Source organism: Coptis chinensis, chromosome 2 (genome assembly GCF_015680905.1).
Source record: "Coptis chinensis isolate HL-2020 chromosome 2, ASM1568090v1, whole genome shotgun sequence".
In the NCBI taxonomy this organism is placed as follows: domain Eukaryota; kingdom Viridiplantae; phylum Streptophyta; class Magnoliopsida; order Ranunculales; family Ranunculaceae; genus Coptis; species Coptis chinensis.
This window is the reverse complement of record NC_141457.1, coordinates 21,709,369-21,731,824: the sequence shown is the minus strand read 5'-3', so window position 1 is coordinate 21,731,824 and position 22,456 is coordinate 21,709,369. Positions and strand designations below refer to the sequence as shown.

General features: G+C 38.9%; 1 protein-coding gene and 1 pseudogene across 1 annotated transcript; both read right to left on the bottom strand.

Moving 5' to 3' along the window:
- Positions 1 to 1,851: 1,851 nt before the first annotated feature.
- LOC147515348 (receptor-like protein EIX2) lies at positions 1,852 to 15,372 on the bottom strand. The gene is made up of 4 exons (XM_086592877.1): positions 15,349 to 15,372; positions 15,147 to 15,287; positions 5,770 to 6,427; positions 1,852 to 5,574 (listed from the first exon to the last, which is right to left on the bottom strand). Exons 1-4 carry the CDS (start codon positions 15,370 to 15,372, stop codon positions 4,544 to 4,546), a joined length of 1,854 nt encoding a protein of 617 aa, XP_086449003.1. The 3' UTR covers positions 1,852 to 4,543.
- A 4,377-nt stretch (positions 15,373 to 19,749) lies between these two features.
- Positions 19,750 to 20,973, bottom strand: LOC147515347 (receptor-like protein EIX1; annotated as a pseudogene).
- Positions 20,974 to 22,456: the final 1,483 nt, after the last annotated feature.

Genomic DNA, 22,456 nt, shown 5'->3' with positions numbered 1-22,456 from the left:
AAGAAAAAGAAGAGTCGAAGAACATAAGACTAGAAAGACTAATTTATTAAGACTCAGCTAGTTAAAACTAATCTTTTATTATTAATCTCTCTCTGCCTCAAGTTTTGGAGACAAGAATATAAGTGAATTGACACATTACATGAGGCAATTAGGTCCTTTATTCATAGAGGTTACAATGAGCTCTAGAAGCATTCCAAACCGTCATTTGTTTCCTAATACAAATAGACTTTTTTCAGAGTCCAACTTCGTCTCCAAAACTGAGAAGGAATTGGCTACAGTGTCGATTCATGCGTCCCAGACGCGTTAGCCGATTTTGTCTCTTCTGCTCTATCCTTCTATCCTCTTTTGCGGGCTTTGGTCCAAGCAACGAATCCTTTGGCTTTGGGCTTCCAAATAGGCTTTAAAATAGGTCCAAGTCGCATCTTTAATAGCTCCAATTCCTTAGCCTTCTCCATGATTGTCCACGGGCTTCCCATGTGATCCTTAATGTTCCAAATTGCTCCGTTTTACCCCATTTTCTCTAACATTCCACAAAACTCTCTCTTTGACCTGTAGAATCATAAAACATAACTTACAAACACTATTAGTCCACTAAAATGGCTAAACAAGAGGCATAATCGAGGGTTAAATAGCACTTTTTGAGCACTTATCAGACGTTGAGGTAGTAACTTGTAAATGGCTCTACAAGTTAAAGAAGAAGGTCAATGGGACAGTTGACAGGTATAAAGCACACTTGGTTGCACACGGATTTTCTCAACAACACGGACTGGATTATGAGGAAACATTCAGTCCAGTTGCTAAGATGGTGATGGTTCGAACTATTTTTTTATTAGCTGCATGCCATGGATGGAACCTGTGGCAGCTTGACGTGAAGAACGCCTTCCTTTATGGTGATCTGGACCGTGAAATTTTTATGGAGCATCCCCATGGATTTGTTTCACATGAGTTCCCTAATCATGTATGTCGGCTCAAAAAGGCGTTGTACGGCCTCAAGCAAGCTCCATGCGCCTGGTATGGAAAAATTGCACAATACCTTTCTTTTTGTGGCTTCACTTCTTCAAGCTCAGGTCCTAGTTTATTTGTCAAGTTTACTTCGTCCATGTACACTATACTTCTTCTTTATGTGGATGATATGATTATCACCGGCGACAACAATGCTGAAATTTCTCGTCTTAAGGATGAGTTGTCTACAAGGTTTGAAATGAAGAATCTGGGAGAGGCTCACTCTGTCCTTGGATTAGAAATTGTCAAAACATATGGGTACTTTGTCTCTCAAGAGTCTTATGCTACAAGTCTGTTGAATCGTTTTGGCATGAGAGATTCAACATCGATAGCCACTCCCATGGAACCACAACTCATGTTACAAAAAATTGAAGGTGTTCCATTGAATGATGCCACCAAGTATTGTCAGCTTGTGGGTAGTCTATTTTACCTAACTATCACAAGACCTGACCTAGCATACTCTGTAGGAGTTGTGTCTCAATTTATGGATATCCCATGTGTTGGTCATTTGGTTGCAGGAAAGCGAATCCTTCGATATGTGAAAGGCACACTGCAGTTTGGCCTTCTCTATAAACCGAATGTACCATTTTCATTACATGGCTTGGCAGATGCTGATTGGGCTAGAGATGTCATAGATCAACGCTCAACAACTGGTTATTGCTTGCCCGATGCATCGTTTTTTGCGCAGTCTCTTGGTGTAGTAAGAAGCGACAAAGCGTAGCTTTTCAAGCCAATGTAAGCGGAATATGTGGCGGAACTATGGTCGCTTTCAGAATGCATATGGCTTAAGTGACTACTTCAAGATATTAGTGTCACTTTAAATTCTCCAATACCTCTCAGTTATGACAATGAAAGCACAATCAAGTTAGCTGGAAATCCGGTGTTTCATGCTCGTACAAAACACATTGAGATTCATCATCATTTTGTTCGGGAAAAAGTGTTAAATCAAGAGATTGTTTTGCAGAAAATAGGGACAAATGATCAAGTTGCTGATGTGTTCACCAAAGCGCTTCTGCGAGCTAAGTTTGATAAGTTCCGTAGTGCTCTTAGTATTGTTGATCGTACGTCTTCACTAAGGGGGAGTGTTACAAATTAGTGCAGACTATTGTCGTGTCCTCTGAAGTTGAATAAGTCTTTTAGTTGTTTAAGTCTAGAGTTATTTTCAGAGTCTGACTCTGTCTGAGTTTTAGTAGTTGAGAGTATCAAGAGTCTTAGTAGTTGAGTATCTTTAGGAGAAGCCCTGCTAGTAGTTGAGAGTCTGCAGATATAAATAAAGACTATGTAACTTAGTCATTGATCACTTGAACATCATATTTTATTTTAGGTTTCATTAAGTAATAAACCACAGGTGTTTTTCATTGTTGCTTTATCATCTTCTTCATTTAAGTATGTGATTTCTGTCACTCCAAACCTGTTGTTTCGACCCTCACATACGTGGCAAATGTCCATTATTAGGGGTCTCTATTTTATTCATTTAATCAATAGGGCTAAAGCCCAATTTACAATACCATGGATCAAAGTACATGCCCATTAACTCATGTGCCTAAGGTTGAACCTTAGCCACATGGCTTGCCACTAATGTATATTGATTTATGTCTAGATTCATTTCTTATCAAATAGATAATTATCAGATGAGAGTTATAGTCTATCACAATTACTCAAGCTACAAGATTACTTGAGCTACAAGGACTCTCTACTCTACCTATATAAATACCACATTATTTTTCATAAGGAACTACGTGGAAACTTGATCCCTAGATAATAGATCTTGGGTACCTAGGCAGCCATTATCTTGGTTCAGTTTCATCTCCCTCAACATCAAATTCCTCTGTTTCTTAGTGCGTTCTTTACCATTGCTCTCGTTGTGTTGAAGCAGTTTATTGCCGAAACACCTGTCAAAGATGATGCACTGCACTTTGGGAGCAGCAGAGTCTAAGGAACCTATGATACAACTTTAAATTCCCCTCCATTATGCATTACCATATATATCTCGGAAAACACGAAAGGCTTCATTAGTTTGCTTATATTCTATGAACCTAGACATCATTGATCGAGATCAACAATTGAGAAGTCTTTAAGGAGATCCCTTCGAAAAGCCGTCAGGTGTAACTCATACAATGATGAAAAGCATACCCAGGAACAATATAAGCCCTCAGTTTGTCATCATCTATAGAATCAACATTTATTATCCCTTTCTGCTTTATAGCAAATCCATGGATCTCCTTCAACCAAATCAACAAAACATCTCTAGGTATCACAGACAAGAGTGTATTAAAATGGGCTGAATCGGGCTTCAAACATGATCCGGAAACCAACATCTTTCTTAGAGTCTCAAATGCCTAAACCACGTCACCATACCAACCATGATTGCATTCCAACAACTAACTTTAACTTCAATTCGAGACGTCCCCATTATCTCTAATGCTTCCAATACTTTTATCCAATACCCATTCTGAGCATACCTAGCTAGAAACCATTGAATTCCATCATTCCATGTAACCTCATTTCTTTGAGGAATTCTCTCAAACAATTTAATAGATTCACCAAAACACCCACATTTCACATTTCACATATAACAAAGCACTCCCTGCAAACACATATTCACAATATCCATGAACAATCATCGCACCATGAATCATTCTACCAAGCTCAACAAGCCCAAGAACAGAACAACACTTGAAAACAAAAAGGTAAGTAAATTCATTAGGCAAAAAAAAACCCAAACCCCACATTTCCAAAAACAATTCAACTCCATCAATAAACCTCGGATTATTGACATAAGCTCGAATCATAGTATTCCAAAAAAAAACTGACTAAAACAACTAATTGGATTTGCATTATTAAATATCAAATGAGCTGAATCAAGATACCCATTACGACAGTAGAAGTAAAGAAGTTTGGTTGACAAATAAACATCAATATAGATACCAAGTTGTATTAAACGAGCATGAATCTGAGTACCCATTTGAAAAGAAAACGTTTCCGCATATTCCTCAAAAGTCAAACTAGTCTAAGTTTTGGCTGTTGTTGTAATGGAACAATGGAACATACGAACTTGAACATGAACATGGGTGCCTAGCCTTACATAAAAATAGTATAACATAACACAGGCGAAATTAAGATCTGCTTAATATTCATCATTGGCTGAATTTGGTTATAAATTAAGACATACTATATAGATCATACTATAGGTTTTTCTTATGTACTCTTCTTAGAAGGCTCTGCTTCAGATGTAAGGAGCTTGGCCTGCATTCTTGTAACTTTGTGGTACCAATTTTAAAAGTGTAATTTTCCTGCTTTCATTTATTTTGATTGTGTTTAACTCAATCACAAATTCACAATAATTCGGCATGGGCATTAACTAGTTTGTACTATGACTGAGTGAAAGGGAATTCTCATTAGAAGTTTAGAAACACAACAACAACAACCAAAGTATAACATGAACTAAAAACTTAAAAAACAATACATTATTACAATATCAGATTATTAAACAAAGAAATCAATCAAGGGATACAAACCAAGTGACCTGTACGTGTCGACTTTAATCTTGAACTTCACTGCACTTCAGTTTAATCTTTAGCCGAACCCCCCTTTCAGCTACAAACACAAATAGCTTGTCATAGATGTCATCACAAAATCGAAAATAAGCACGTCTCCAAGTCTTTTTGAGCAACAAGACAACATAAACACCCCAATTTCCCACCACGAATCCTGACACAATCCCAATATAAAACCAATTTATCTTCAAATCATCTTTTTCTGCTTGTCCTTTGAGATCATTATGAGATGGAGCTTGAGATTGTTCGTCATGAAAGCATTTCTTTTCAAGTGGAAATCCGCAAAGTTCTGAATTCCCTATGTAAGAAGAATTGGTTTGGAGTTGAGTCCCCGATGGTATTGCTCCTGACAAGTTGTTGAATGACAAGTCAAGGATGGCTAGAGTTGATATTGCCGAAATGCTTGGTGGAATTGAACCAGAAAGATGATTTGAGGAGAAATCAAGTGATTCCAACCTTTTCATCTGACCAATATTCTCTGGGATCTTTCCTATCAAATGATTTCTAGATATATTCAAACCAATCAATTCTGTAAGGAGCATGAGTTCTTCTGGAATCTGGCTGACAAAATTATTACCAGAGAGATCTAAGTTAAAGGGAAGTTCGCGTACATCTCTTATACGATACTTAAGATCTCTTCCTTTGATCACTTGCATAATTGTGTCTCTATACACATCAATGGCCCTAGCCCTAAATGGATCATTGAAAACCACCATACCAAAAAAATTGCCAAAGCAAGTAGGTATGGTCCCAGATAGATTATTCTGTGAGACATCCAATATATGTAGGTGTAGGTTAGCCATATGGCCCATATCACACACTTTTGGAGGAATAGTACCATTGAACCTGTTTGATCTTAAACTTAGAATTTCCAGACCAACTAGGCCTTTCCCAATCCACGAAGGAATCTCCCCTGAAAGTGCATTCTCGCCAAGGTCAAGAATGCTCAACATTAGGCAGTTTCGCAAGGCTGAAGGAAACTCTCTGTGAAAATTGTTGTTGTTCAAATGCAGCGCTCATAGCATCCGGAGCTGACCAATTGAACTAGGAATCATTCCTGATAGAGTGTTGAATGCTAAATCTAGAAAAACCAGGGATTGCATTTTACACAATGAGTCGGGGATGCTTCCAGTCAAAGAATTATTGGAAAGACTGAGAAACTTAACAAAAGGGATCATATGGCCAATAGTTTTCGGAATAGGTCATGAGATTTTGTTGTTTGAAAGGTCCAATTCAGTTACATTGCGAGGTAAAGGAGGCACCTTTCCATATATCTGGTTGTTAGAGAGATCTAAAATTTCTAAGGAGGAAAGGTTTCCAATGCAATTTGATAATGAATCTGAAATGCTTGAATTCTGCATAAGCAGTGTGTCGAGTGTTGTTTGTGTTCGGAGCCACTCTAGAAATTGAGGTCCTACTTCACAAGAACTCAGATAAATATAATCGAGTTGAAAGGTAGGTATCCAGTTAGACCTTATTTTCAAAGAGAGAGAGTTGTTGCTTAAGTCTAGAATTTTTAATTTCGAGAGTTTGGCTAAGTGCACCTCAGATACAACACCTGTCGACAGATTGCCACTGAGATCTAGATATGTCAAGTTTGATAGTCTTCCAAAAAAGGTTGGAATCTGGCCACTCAGTCTATTGGAGCTGAGATCTAGATGTGTCAAATTTGATAGTCTTCCAAAAGAGGTCGGAATCTGGCTCAGTCTATTGGAGCTGAGATCTAGATGTGTCAAGTTTGATAGATTTCTAAAAGAGGCCAGAATCTCGCCACTCAGTCTATTGCTGTGGAGATCCAATATCTTCAACCTTGGTGATGCCCAAAAAAATGCAGGAATTGGACTTGTTCCGGCCCCCACAAATGTGGCCTAATAAAAGCCCAATTCAATACAAGGATTACAAGCCCATGCTTAGAGCCCATCTATAAAAAAGCCCACGCTCAAAGTCTACGCTCAAAGTTTATCTATAAAAAAGCCCACGCTCAGAGCCCATGCTCAGAGCTTATCTATAAAAAAGCCCACGCTCAGAGCTTATCTACAAAAAAGCCCACGCTCAGAGCCCATGCTCAAAGCCTACATACCTACATGTAAAATCAATATCAATTGCGCATATGTTTTGCGAGTCAAACAACTTCCACCAACTTCATCCCATGACAGTTCTCTAACTTCATCTCCCGCCAGTTCTCCAACTTCATCTCCCGCCAGTTCTCCAACTTCATCTCGTGCCAGTTCTCCAACTTCATCTCCTGCTAGTTCTCCAACTTCATCACGATTGGACAGTTCACCCGCCAGTTCTCCAACTTCATCCCACGATTTGACAGTTCTCCCGCCAGTTCTCCAACTTCATCTCCCGCCAGTTCTCCAACTTCATTTCCCGCCAGTTCTCCAACTTCATCCCATGACACTTCTCCAACTTCATCTCTCGCCAGTTCTCCAACTTCATCCCACGATTGGACAGTTCACCCGCCAGTTCTCCAACTTCATCCCACGATTTGACAGTTCTCCTACCAGTTCTCCAACTTCATCCCACGATTGGAATATTGGAAAACGAGGAAGTAACTATCACCAATCCTACTTATAAAATCCAACCTTAGTCATTTTTCCAGAACTACGCAATTGAGACTTGATCCCAAGCAATACATTTGGGTACGTAGGCAACTTCAAAACCGAAGTCTAGTCTCATCTTTTCCCAACCACCATCTCCTTCACCATCTCCAAAAAATCATTACTTCTGACCCTCAACTGGTGTGTTTTGGCAAATCTTGCTGAAACATATTTGGCGCCGTCTGTGGGGATACCCTAAACCACAAAACAAAAGTTACGTCAATGGCTTCTTGAAAAATAAACAACGGTGAAAGTATCCCTTTTACCGCACAAGTTAAGCACTCCCCTTCTACTGGGAATTCACTTTCTAAGTCCGATGGTCCTCGGCCATCTGCGACTGAGAGAGTAGGTATCCATGTATCTGATCCATCAACTCAAGTCGACCGTCGTCTCCGACAATTGGAGAGCAAGAATAACAATTTGAAGAAACAGCTGCGTCAACTTCTCGAAGATGATTCAGGGTCCACGACAAAAAGTGTTTGGGATCGTTTGAACACTGAAGCATCTCTGTCAAAGACTCCAAGTACAAACTCCCGCACCAAGAGAAACCGTGCAAGTCGCTTACGAAAGCCTTCACGCAAACAGAATGTGCAACGCCGAAAGCTAACACTTTCCAGTGTAATCGTAAGCGAATCCACAAACTCCTCTGCCGACCTTGATGCCGATCACCCTGTGAGGGATCACCAACTCACAAAAGATCTCATGACGAAAACCGGTTTAGACGATTCGAACCGTACAAAGGGAGATCGGCAAAATATGCATATAAGTCGGCAAGGTAGACTACCCAACGAACGAAAAACTCATGAAGTTCCTACCCCAAGCTCTAGGAGGGGTAGGCAAGCCATTGCAAGTCCTCGTCGCAACAGCAATATGTGCCGATCCCGACAGCAGCACTATTCACCAAGCAATTCCAGTTCACAACCTAGTCGCCCAAGTTGTAGTCCCAATCCAAGAGCTCATTGTCGGCCAAAGTATGTTGACAATGGTAGCCATAGAGATAGAGACTTACTTGCATCAGGTCAAGAAAATGGTTGTGACAGTCCAGCACTCCGTCCGTACTCTCCGATGTTCACCATAGGAGACGAAGGAACTGATCTCCACTACTGGCTCGGCCACCTTCACCTGCATGGACAGGTCGATGAGAACTCACTCCACCTCCTCCGAAGAAATCTTGGCCAAAACGTCCACAGTTCGGTCGTGACCATGGTCGAGAGAATGTTCCATTTTCTGAACGACGTCTCCATGAAATGATACTCAAGGCGGTTAATGATAAGGAGTCACGAGAAAACAAAATACGAAATCTCACTATAGAGAGTGGTATCGATTCTCCCTTCTCTCTTCGAATCCAAACAACCGTTTATCACAAGGACTTCAAGCAGCCAGAATTCGAAAAGTATGATGAGATTGATGGAGATCCTTTGATGCATCTTGTTAATTACAGAAACAAGATGATCTTATGGACTTTCGACGATGCTCTTCTTTGCAAGTTATTCCCGTCCACACTCATTGGAATTGAGTCGATGAGATGGTTTAACATGCTTCCAGAAAGATCCATCCATAATTTTACTGATCTTGCATATAAATTTGACGAGCATTTTCGTCACAATTGGAAAGAACCGAAAAATATTGATTCTCTATTCAGTATTAAACAACAAAAGGACGAAAAACTCAGTAAGTTTGTTACGAGATTTTGGAAAGCGGCTGTTGAAATTTCAGATACATCTGATATTCTTGTCATTTATGCTTTCAAGGAAGGCATTAATTATGATAGGGACGGCGTTTACAACTCTATAGTAAAAGACGTCCCAACAACTTGTTATGAACTTTTTGCTTGAACTCAATAGTTTATTCGAGTTGAAGATGATGTATCGGCACGAGTTCACAGAGATAGGGATAGGATAAGCAAGCCGCATGAACAAAGTAAAAAATCGAACTTTCAACAAACTACCGATCAAAAGTTCAAAAGTGATGGTAGGCCACAACAATGGAACGACAAAGAATAAAAGAAACTTCCCGAGTTAAAGCTTACCACCCCCAACGAGAAGTATGTTATTATCTATGAGAAGATTAAGGGAAAGAATATCTTATCTCCACCTTTTCCTCTCTCCGAAGATACCAAGGCTACACGTGACAAATCACTGTGGTGCAAATTCCACAACGATTTTGGTCATGAAACTGAACAATGCCGATCTCTAAGGGGTAGAATCCAAGGTTTGATCGAGAAGGGTATGCACCAGGATTATGTGTTGGGTAAAATGAAACAAGCTTTAGTCGTGACCGCACACAATATAATCAAAGTCGGTCATGCCAGAGTTGATTCAATGTCTAACACCCAGCGCAAGAATTTCAATCACTCCAAGATCATTGATCTCAGCCACCACTATGTTTATAGTGGATATGATTTTCTCCACGGTATGGGTACTGAGACTTATGAGGAAGGACCTCTCTGTTGGATTGACACTAATCTAATAGGAGTGCACCATCCTCATTATGATGCTGTTGTAATACAAGATTTTGTTGGAATTCATCGTGTGTAGAAAATCATGATCGATATAGGTAGTTCGGCAAGTGTGATCTACAAGCGTTGTTACAAAGGACTCAATCTCCCCGAGAAAATGATAGTTCCCGATCCAAATCCAATCATAGGCTTCGATGGGACAGCAGCAAAATCAATTGGTAGATGCTCTCTTCCGGTGACATTAATGAACAAGGAAGTTACAATTGATTTTCTTCTCATGGATTGTAACTCCTCTTACAATGTCATTCTGGGAAGAGATTGGATCCACTCAATGGGAGCTGTCGTTTCTACTTTCCATCAGGCTATCAAGTTCTGGTGTGATGGTATGGTATGCAAAGTTCGAAGTGATCAGATAGCAGCTTTGAAGTGACATGAGTCTGTACTCGAAGATTATAAAGATTCGGAAGTCAAGGGCAACACCATCCTAAATGTCGATGGGGTAAAATAGCAATTACAGAATTCTATTGGCCGGGTAAACACTATGGAGCAGCGTTTAGGTGGCCCCCCGACCATCGGCAGGCTCCTCGAAGTACAAATCGGCAACAAGGAAGAAGAAACCACTTTTATTTTTGCGAAAATTTCCAAGAAGGAACAGGATGAACTCATTGAGCTTTTGAAGAAAAATTGCACAATGTTTGCATGGATGGTCGAACAAATGCTTGGGATTGATCCTTCACTTGCATGTCACAGGCTGGATATCGACAAAACACAAAAGCCAGTGCGTCAGAAGCCTCGCCGAATGGCTCCCGATCGAAAGCTCAAAGTGAAAGAAGAGATCGACAAACTTCTAAGTGTTAATTTTATTAGGCCTGTACTATATCCGAAATGGATATCCAATGTAGTAGCGGTCCCTAAGAAAAATGGGAAACTTAGAATCTGTGTTGATTTTACTGATATCAATAAAAAATGTCCTGTTCACCCGTATCCCTTGCCTCGTATTTCTGAAATGGTTGATGCCACTTCAGGGTTTAAACGAATTTCTTTTATGGATGCCTCAATGGGATTTTATCAAATTGCATTAGCTGAAGATGAACAAGAACTTACAACTTTCATAACAGACCAAGGCTTATTTTGCTATAAGGTAATGTCTTTCAGTCTAAAAAATGCACCAGCAACATATCAGAAATTTATAAATACATCATTTTCAGACTTCTTAGGCAAGTTTATGGAAGCTTATATTGACGATATGGTCATCAAGTCGCATGAAGAGTCTTCTCACCTTCATCACTTGCAAAAATTCTTTGATCGGCTTGTGCATATTCGAATGCGTCTAAATCCAACAAAATGCGCATTTGGGTTAGCATCGGGTAAATTTCTTGGATATCTTATGACCAAACGAGGCATTGAAGCTAATCCTGATCAAATCTGTGCAATTACCGAAATGCCCTCGCCAAAAACAAAGAAGCAGATCCAGCAACTTACGGGTAGGATAACAGCTTTGGGTAGATTTATCTCAAAATATTCAGATCGGCTCCACCCCTTTTTTCAAGCCATTAAGGGATCCCCACAATGGACAGATGAGTGTGACCTAGCTTTTCAGAAAATGAAAGAATACCTAGTACAGCCGCCAATTCTTGCTAGTCCGACCATCGGACAAACAATTGGCATTTATTTGGCGATCAAAATAGGCGTGTCTGCCGTCTTATTCATTGATGATGAAAATGAACAACCAATTTTCTTCATAAGTAAGACCCTTACAGCTTCAGAAGCAAAGTATTCACAGATTGAGAAAATAGCTCTCTCACTTGTCCATAGTGCACGAAGATTGAAGCCTTATTTATAAGGGCGTATCATCAATGTCTACACTGAATACCCCTTGAGAAAAGTTCTTCGAAATGCTGATTTGAGCAGATTAGCAGAATGGGAAACATATTTGAGTGCCTACGAGATTATCTACAAAGCCCGATCATCTGAGAAAGGCCACGCAATGGCATCACTTATGGCCAATTTTCCTGTCGATGACATACGGACCATGGAAGAGCAGTTTGAGGAACCTCCTCCTAATCCACAACAAGGATCAGCTGATCCATCCACAAGTGCCGACCCTTTTTTATGGATTCTACACACGGACAGTTCCAAGAACAAATCAGGTTCAGGTCTTGGTTGTGTTTTGATCTGACCTGATGGCGAGAAAATTGAAAAATCTGTTCGCCTCGGATTTTGCGCATCAAACAATGAAGCTAAATATGAAGCGGTTCTTTATGCAATCGCTGACGAACTTGACACAGGGGTGACAAAGATCGAGTTATTCACTGACTCAAAGCTTGTTGCGAATCAATTTGGCGGATCATTTGTTGCTCGAAATGATAGGATGGCTGCATATGTCCGAAAAATGCATAAGCTATCCATTCATTTCAAATCCATTGCAGTTCACCAATGCTCTCGCAATGATAATCGTCACGCCGATGCCTTAGCCTCTCTCTCTGCCGCAGTTGATGTTAACAATGAAAGAAAAATCTATATTGATTTCCAACCTTTTCCAAGCATAACTGTTATAGAAGAAAATGTTCAAAACTTATATATTGCTCATCTATGCTATTTCCAAACGACATCTCGGCATTTCGAATTCGATCAAGTAAATGCCATAACAACAAGGAAAAGAAAGAGAGAAGAGCTAGCTCAATCGGCCGGCACAAGTTCAGAATCTCACTCAGAGGAAGCAACTCAAGAAGATTTAGCCGACCATCAAGATTTGGCCGATCATCATTTTGAGAGTGATTCTCCACTCACACAGGATGCCGACCAAAGCAATGTTGATATGGAAGATGAGTCCCATGAAGCAAATAATTCTCCAGAAGTACCACATTTGGATCTCCAATCTATCGACAGTGATTCTTCACCAGATGATTGGAGACCTACTTATTTAGAATTTTTGCAACATGGAACTCTACCTGAGGATTCCTCAATTTCCTACAAAATTAAGAGAGATGCCTGGAAATTTGTCATAATTCCAAATTCTAAAGGCAAGCTCCTACTTTATAGGAAAGCAAACAACTTCAGTCCTCTTCTCAGATGTCTTTCCAAAGATCAAGGTCATCTAGTTCTCAAAGAAATACACTCCGGACTTTGTGGAAACCATTCTGGGGGACGTAGTCTTGCACATAAAGCCATGACTCAAGGATACTGGTGGCCTAGCATGCAAAGACACTCAGTGGAATTTGCCCAAAAATGCATACCATGTCAAAAACATGCAAATATGGGCAAACTCCCAGCAACGGAACTCCACCCAATTCTAAGCCTTTGGCCTTTTGCGAAATGGGGCTTGGATATTGTGGGACCCCTACCAAAGGCTCCTGGAAGTGTACGATTTTTATTGGTTGCGACTGATTATTTCACTAAATGGGTAGAAGCTCAACCGCTTGTCAACATCTCAACAACAGATGTACGACATTTCTTATGGAAAGACATCGTTTGTCGCTTTGGAATTCCATCTAACATCGTCTCTAACAATGGTAAACAATTTGATGCGGAAGAAATTCACAAATTTTGCGCCTCACTAAAAATTCAGCATAATTTTTCCGCTGCATATTATCCACAAGCAAATAGACAAGCATAAGCAACCAATAAGACGATTCTCTCGACTTTGAAGAAGAAGCTTAATGAAACAAAAGGAAATTGGGTTAAAGAGTTACCAGCAGTGCTTTGGGCTTATCGCACCACTCCAAAGCATTCTACCAATCTTTCCCCTTTCAACCTAGCTTATGGCATGGATGCTGTCCTCCCGACAGAATTAATTGCACCAACTACAAGGACAGAAGCGGTACAAACTGGAAACAATGATGCTGCTCTAACTTTGGTGGCAGACTCAATCGATAAAACTCGAGAAGAAGCTTTACAATGTCTAATAAAATATCAGGAAGACATGAAATGCAAATATGATAGAAAGCTTCGCCTCAAGAGTTTTGAACCAGAAGATTGGGTACTTAGCCGAAAACAGAAGCTCATTGAATCTGGGAAGCTGTCAAAGAATTGGGAAGGACCGTTCATCATTGATAGGCCAGCATCTAAAGGGTCTTATTTCTTTCGTAGAATCACTGGAGAAAAATTTGTCAAGCCATGGAATGCTTTTCATTTGAAAAAGTTTTATCGTTGAATGTTTTGTTTTTCATTCATTGTAATCATTTCATAATTCAATAAAATTCGATCTATCTTTCGTTTTAACTAGGAATCAAATACTCCAAATTTCATTACGTTATCATTACACTTACACTATGGGGGCGGCGACACCCCAAATTTAATTACGTTAGCATTACACTATGAGGGCGGCGACACCTCAGATTTAATTACGTTATCATTACACTATGGGGGCGGCGACACCCCAAATTTCATTACGTTATCATTATACTATGGGGGCGGCGACACCCCAGATTTCATTACGTTATTATTACATTATGGGGGCGGCGATACCCCAGATTTCATTACGTTATCATTACACTATGGGGGCGGCGACACTCCAAATTTAATTACGTTATCATTATACTATCGGCGACACCCCAGATTTCATTATGTTATCATTACACTATGGGGGTGACGACACCCCAGATTTCATTACGTTATCATTACACTATGGGGGCGGCGACACCCCAAATTTCATTACGTTATCTTGGGGGCGGTGACCCCTCAAATTTCATTATATTATCATTACATTATGGGGGCGGCGACACCCCAAATTTCATTACGTTATTATTATATTATGGGGGCGGCGACACCCCAATTACGTTATCCTTAATACTTATATCTATTTTGCCGACCTACCTCAAGGCCAGATTACCCAACTCTTATATATTTTGACCGACCTATATATTCTGATTACCAATCTAATAAAAAATAGATAAAAACCAAATATCATGAATACAGTGGAAAAAATAAACATAATCGAGAAAGAAAAAACCGTAACCTAACCTCACATCATCCTAACAATAAAAAACAAAAACTTCACTCAAGAAGTTGCGGCATAATGCTATCCTCCACTGGAACTGGAACACCTTTTAGATCCGACAGTGATACATCTTCCAACTTCCTATAACACATAGTATAATAATCTGACAGCTGCTGCAATTTTTCCCGTTTCTCAGAATCTCTCGATTTTCAAAGTCCAACACTTGCCGATGCTTCACGCAACAACGCCCCAGATTGTTTAGTTTCAACTACATGCTTCTCAATCATATCATCCTTCTCTTCACACCCAACCCTAAAATTTTCCACCCTCTCATGATATTCATCTAACTCCTTCTTAAAAAATGCATTCTCTTCCAATAGGACCTTGTAGTCTCCTCTAATCCCCTCAGCCTCGCAAACTCGTTTAGCCAATTCCAATTTCTCACATTTTAAAATCTCAACTTCATCACTCAAAACCTTCTACTCCCTGAGAACAACAATTTCTTGATTATGTTTCGACAATTTAGCTTTCATGATATTCATTTTCATCTCATAATCGTGCAAAACTACTTCATTTCTCAAAAGTACTTCTCTCAATCGTTCATTCTCCTGAAAGATGAGCTCTCTCTCCTTCCAAATATTTCTCAATCGCGCATATTCACTGGTTTTAATCTTATAATTTTCTTTAGCTTCTAAGATTTCTTTAGCACAATCCCCAAGCTTTGACGCCTAAGAGAACAAAAATAATGTGAAAAAAAAAACACACACACACACACACACCCACATTTACCTCTGCAAGCTTTGAATTCAACATATTAACGGTTTTTCTAAAATATACACTTCGTTGATAATCCAAACATAATAACTCTGGATCTGAAATATTAGACAAAATAATTTAAAATAATAATATATAATAATAAGTCAATACTATTAAAATAAATATTCAACATCTAACCTTCAATTGCCAAGGCTTGCACGTCTGGAGTGATGAGCACATGCATTGTAGAACTACCGCTCATCCCTAGCTGCATTGAAGAAGGTACAGTTGAGCCAACAATGATGTTGGTACTAACCATAGTAGACACTTCTGTTGACATGCCTGCATCGGTGTCAATAGAAGTCGGCAATCCAGCACTAGTGATAACAACAGTTGATACTAAACTCGACACACCAGCAATGGTGCCATCGGTAGAAGTTGTTACACCAGCAATGGTGCCATCGGCAGAAGTTGCTACACCAGCATTGGTGCCAACAACAGGTGTTGGAACTCCAAAACTACTTCCATCAAAAGGAGTTGGCACTCTAAAATTGATCTTGACAACAGAAGTTGAACCCATTGTATCTCCACCATCGAAAACTTTTTCAATCTACATTACCAAAAGAACCATTAAACAATCAATAACGAATATTATTCTAAATCACAGAAACAAGATCAACACTAACATCAAGTCCAGATATACTGTTAGCCATCGCTTCCTCACCGATATCATCATCATCATCAATATTAAGCACATCAGTAGTTTTTTGTGCAGGAAGACAAAAAATCTGTCATAATGAAACATCATTTCAAAACATATTATAGGTATTACATATATGATATTTTAAAAAAAAAAAATATATAATGCATTCATTTCTCGACTCTCAATCCCTTCCTCAATTTTACTTGAGTTATCCCCCGTTTCTTTTCCATCTTTTTGGACGTACACTTCTTTTCTTCTTTCTAATATTTTCTTGTCCACTATCCTCAGAGTCATCTCCTTCTACTTCTTCGTCATCTTCACTACTATCATCTACAATAACATTCTTTCTCTTCTTTGAGCCACAATAAGGTGCTAATTCCCTAGGCTCATTAAGCAGTCCAGTTTCTATATATCATGATAATAATCTACAATATCGTCTGGAAACGACAGATCATAGACATCTGCATTATGACTAAACAAACTAACAAATTTCTTTTTTATCATCTCACTGCTAAACACTGATTTATTTGGAAACTTCAGAAAATTCCCTATATAAATATAAAAAAAATAAAAATAAAAATAACAAGATAATCAAAATGTGATGCTAACTATTTAAAATTATAATTACAAGAATATTGAGTTAACATCTTACCTGATATATTGTTAGGATAATCAATATTTTCGAACCTCCAATTGCCTTTGATCTTAAAACCATACAATTTCGCATTCTTGTAGTTGGAAGGCATCCCATAAAATCGATAATTCTGGTTGTGATGGTTATGATATCCCAACGCATAACTTTTAGAAGAAGCCTTGTTTTGTCGCAGAGGCTTCAATAACTCAAACAAAAGGTCTGACGACATACTCTTTTGATAAACCTTACAAATTCTCACTACACGAACAAATATAGCCCAATAGCCAGGAGATAATTGTAAAAGATGTACTCTCCATCGAGCTAATAACTCGAAAACTGATTTTCGAAATGGAACACTACAACCAAGCCAAAAATGAGAAAACAATAAAATTATCTCGTCATTTTCACATTTTTGGTCGATATCGCTACCAACATACTCAATAGAAACATCATCTCCAATATCATACTGTGCTCTCAAACTATTAGAATCAATATCCTTCGCCACCCTATTCATATTAAAATCCCCTTTATCACCCCATCTCCTATTCAAATTATAAACTCTTTCCATTAAGCAAAAAATATCAGGTTTTGATTAAAAGAAAGTTCCAAGCAAAGAATATACTAACTATAAACAAAGAAGTCTCGAACACTTAACTGACGCTTGACGAAGAAAAGAAGATTTGCAAACCTTTTTGCTCTCTCAAATTTCTCTTCAGTCTAATAGTCTGTAACTCCAGCCCAGCAAGTTCTCCTTTTATCTCTACTCTAACACACAATACCTTTCGTCTCCCCCTTTTATAAAATAATCGAACCCGCAAGCTAGAGTCACAAACGGTTGTTCCACTCTCCCACTTCACTACGTTTCTAGATATATATCCCTTTGCAACAACTCTCCAAAAATCTATCTTCACAACAGATATATATCCTTTCACAGCAAAACTCCAAAAATCTCCCAATTCCCAATTGCCGATCACCACTCACAACTGAACGGTCTATAACCGATCTCTCGATGAACCGAAATATTCCTTAGTCTTCCCTCAATATAAACTAATTAGTTTACTACCCAATCAATATCTTATTTGTTAGCTACTGAAATACCAACCTTCCTTTTGAAGTTCAACCCACCTTTATTTATATATGTAACTCTTTAAGCCGGTTCTATATCAAAATCCTTCTCCACATCTAATTAATATGGTTAAAATTGACCAACCACTTCAAGTTGCCGACCAATAACAAATTCAAAAACCGACCTATTGCACTGTTCATACGAAACCGACCAATAACAAATTCAAGTTGCCGACCTATTGCACTTCAATTTGATTTCCTTTTTGCCTTTTTCATACGAAATTCGAAACCGATCCTTCGAACCCAGCAATTTATTCGTCGGATCGAGTTATTCACTATTCAAAGTTCTAAGAGTTTGAAAGTTCTGAACTTTGAACAACACATTCCAAAACCGAGGGATAATATCCAAACCGATCAGTTTGTTTGAACTTGCTAATCAGAGTTTGAATAATTGTTACTCGATAAATCAATTGCCGATCCTTTGATTGCCGACGCTATGAACTGCCGATGCCACTCGATTTATTGAATTGCCGCTGGTGTGCTGATCCATTTGAATTGCCGCTGGAAAGAATTGCCGCTCGAGTTGCCGATCATTTGAATTGCCGCTCGAGTAGCCGATCCAATAATGCAGCTCGCATCGTCGCATTGCCGAGCCCATAATGCCGCTCACAGCGCTCGCTTTGCCGATCCCATAGAACCTACTCGCATCGGTTGCATTATTGGATAAGTTGAGAAAAGAAAGTTGTCAAGACGACCATGCTAGAGACTGCATCCCGGCTCTTAGGAATAGAAGAGGTTCCACTCGAAGATGCCCTCGAAGCTGCCCTACATTTTAATTGTCCAATTTGTAATGGGTATTTTCCAAATGAGAATGTGTTTGATAAGCACCAGTGCGACTTCGACGTGACTAGATCGGAAGATATTAAGGTCCTATACAGTTTTCCAAGTTGAAAGCGGTCATGGTGAAGACTAGTGTTGCTGCTACGAGAGACAAGTCTGTTAATATGGTTCTCATATCCTCCAAAGCTAATTGGATCGATCACTTCATTGCTGTTGGTTTTGTCCGACTGCTTAGGGAACGTTATCCCCTTGTTCAGGTTGCTGCTGTGAAAACCCAAAAAGAAAAGGCAAGAGAGTTTTACAGAGTTTGTGAAGTTCTCGAGAAGCCTCTTATGTTTAAGGAGACAGTCGAGATTTTCAAAATGCTTATTCCGAAGTCATTCAGGAGTTAAGGTTATATATAGTTTGCCTGGGTATTTTAAAGAATGAACTTGGTCTTAATGAAGGTATTAGAAAGTAAATGTAATCAGTTATCAGTGGTTAGTACGAGTATGTCGAAGTTAAAAAAAAAGTCTTTGCCACACAGGCTTTGCCCATGTAACAAAGAGAGGGCGATGTTCCGGCCCCCACAAATGTGCCTAATAAAAGCCCAATTCAATACAAGCCCATGCTCAGAGCCCATCTATAAAAAAGCCCATGCTCAGAGCTTATTTATAAAAAAAGCCCACGCTCAGAGCCCATGCTCAGAGCTTATCTACAAAAAAGCCCATGTTCAGAGCTTATCTACCATAAAGCCCACGCTCAGAGCCCATGCTCAAAGCCTACATACCTACACGTAAAACCCATATCAATTGCGCATATGTTTTGCGAGTCAAACAACTTCCACCAACTTCATCCCATGACAGTTCTCCAACTTCATCTCCCGCCAGTTCTCCAACTTCATCCTACGACAGTTCTCCAACTTCATTTCCCGCCAGTTCTCCAACTTCATCTCCAGCCAGTTCTCCAACTTCATCCCACGATTGGACAGTTCACCCGCCAGTTCTCCAACTTCATCCCACGATTTGACAGTTCTCTCGCCAGTTCTCCAACTTCATCCCACGATTGGAATATTGGAGAATGAGGAAGTAACTATCACCAATTCTACCTATAAAATTCAACCTTCATCATTTTTCCAGAACTACGCAATTGAGACTTTGATCCCAAGCAATACATTTGGGTATGTAGGCAACTTCAAAACCGAAGTCCAGTCTCATCTTTTCCCAACCACCATCTCCAAAAAAACATTACTTCCGACCCTCAACTGGTGTGTTTTGGCAAATCTTGCTGAAACAGGACCATCAAAAGAATTCCGAGAAAGATCAAGGATTTCTAGATTCTCTAGCGGGTACAACCAATTAGGCAAATGACCACTGAAATTATTACCCCCCAAGTTTAGAGTTTTTAGACTATATCCGATTGATGGGGACAAAGAGTTTTCAAAATCTCCAACCTTTCCTTGAAAAAGGTTACGGGACAAGTCTAATGTTTCAAGGTGGTATAGTTTTTTTAGTTCATTTAGAATTGGGACATCATAACTTAATTCGTTAAATGAGAGGTCAAGGTACCTAAGTGAAGTCATGTTCAGAAGAGCTTGTGGAATTGAACCTTTAAGGTTATTATCACTAAGGTCAAAGTTCACAAGAGATAATGAAAGATTCGCATGAGAAAGAAACAAAGGAATCTCATCTAATCCACAACATGATAAGACTAGACTGGATAAAGAAGGAAGAGAACTAGGAAGTGAACCGGATGGCATACTAAAAAGATTTAGACCACGGAGGGCAAGATGTTGTAAAGTAAACAGATTGGAAACCCAATGGAGGATGTCTAAAACTAGGAAGTAACCAGATATATCTAGAGAATGTAACGTTGACAAATTTCCAAGATCATGTGGAACAGTTCCACTAAACACTGCAAACGAGAGGTTCAAATATTTTAATTTCTTAAACGATCCAAAAAACTTTGGGATTTTGATTCCTGTTGAATCATTCTGACTCAAGTCCAAGTAGTTCAAATGTTCCAACTCAAGAAGTGAAGAATTTACCTCAATCACTTTAAGCCTTCTCTCATAATCAAATAATAGGGCTGGGTTTCAGAGATCAAGGTTGACTACATTCCCAGTTTTATTGTTGCATCCCACTCCTTGCCATTTACAAGTCTTGGCCTACCCAAGACGATAGCATATTTGATGGATCAGCTATCACTCCTTGCTTGAAATCAAGAAGTGCTTGTCTTTCATTCTCATGGCAGTGCAAACTCAAGCCATAAATATTCCAACTAAATAGGACCATAAGCACAAATATAACAGTTTTTTGCAACACCATATTGCAGGCAATAATAGAAACTTTTATTGGAGGAATTGGAGGAAAGCTAATTTTCTAAGGCTTCATGGACTGTTTAGTGGTGTCTCCTAGACTCTTCTTATATATAGCCATAAAGAAAGAGAAGTCAAGATTTAGTTTACTTAGCAAGTGGGGATAGTGCGTATGGAATGGGGACTAGAAGTCTAGATCGAAGTCTAGAATTGGAGACGACTTGTACACCTAGAGAAATGAAGACTTCGTTGGAGGTAAAGTCAGTCAATACTATATATGGAATATCAGGAGCAAAAGAAAAAAAATCCATTAAAGTCAATACTATATGGAATATCAGGAGCCAAAGACAAACTCCACGTCGTTATGAGGTGAACACCACTTATCCAAATTCAAGACCCATCAAGGTTGCAGCGTGCTGCAAACACTATGGAGCATATGATGTTGATAATTGAAACGGAATCGATAGATATCGCTAGACATATTGTTTGAACAATGCTTTGCTTTTCTTGCTATGGAAGTAGTAAATGTAAATACCATTGGTACATTTTTTTATATTGGTTATTTACATGATGTTATATATTTGAAGGTAGCACTGTAGCAGAGAGGGATCTCATCAAGACTTTGCATTATCCGTTCAAGATGTGCGTGAAAGAAGGTGCGTGACGCAGCCAATCTCATGTGTTCATACAACAGAGTCAATGGTGTCAGGGGCGGAGCCAGGGGGGCCTACGGTACACTCTGGCGTAACCTCAGTTTGACCAAACCAAAAAAAAAAAAAAAGGTATCAGTTATACTAGCTTTCGAACCCGTCTTACAAACGGGTGTCGTTATATTAAATTATTTTGAAAAATATTTACAATTATGCAGAGTTATGAGATATAAATATCCCCCTATTATTATATTCATCACTCATTTAAATTTCTCGCAACGTGAAAATCTCACTCTCAATAAAAAAGAAAGATCCCACCCTTGATAAAACATTTCGACTTCTTTTTGTTGCTTAATAAGAGAAGTTCGATTAAAGTTTTGTAAAAATGCCCAATGAGGTAGGGGTGTGCATAAAACTGGCTGAATCGACAAAACCGACCAAACCGAATTGAACTCGTCGGTTTCTGGTTGGTTATATTTATGAGTCGGTTCGGTATTGTAAAACTATATTTGTCGAGACATTCCCAATACAACTGTGTTTTGAGGTTAGTTCAATGCATTTACATCTAGTTTTCAATTTCATGTTAATTATTTTTTGAGGTTGGTTCATTGTATTTGCATCCAGTTTCTGATTTCCCATTAATTATTTTTTTAGGTTGGTTCAATGCAATTGCAAATCTAGTTTTTGATTTCCCTTTAATTGTTGTTCTTTAAGGTTAGTTCAATGTGCATTTGCATATAGTTTTCAACTTCCCGTTAATTATTCTTTAAAGTTAGTTCAATGCAGTTGCATCTAGTTTTTTATTTTTCTTTTAATTATTCTTTTTTGAAGTTAGTTTAATGCATTTACATCCGGTTTCTGACTTCCGGTTAGTTATTATTATTTAAGGTTAGTTCAATGCATTTGCATCCAGTTACTAATTTTCCGTTAATTATTCTTCTTTGAAGTTAGTT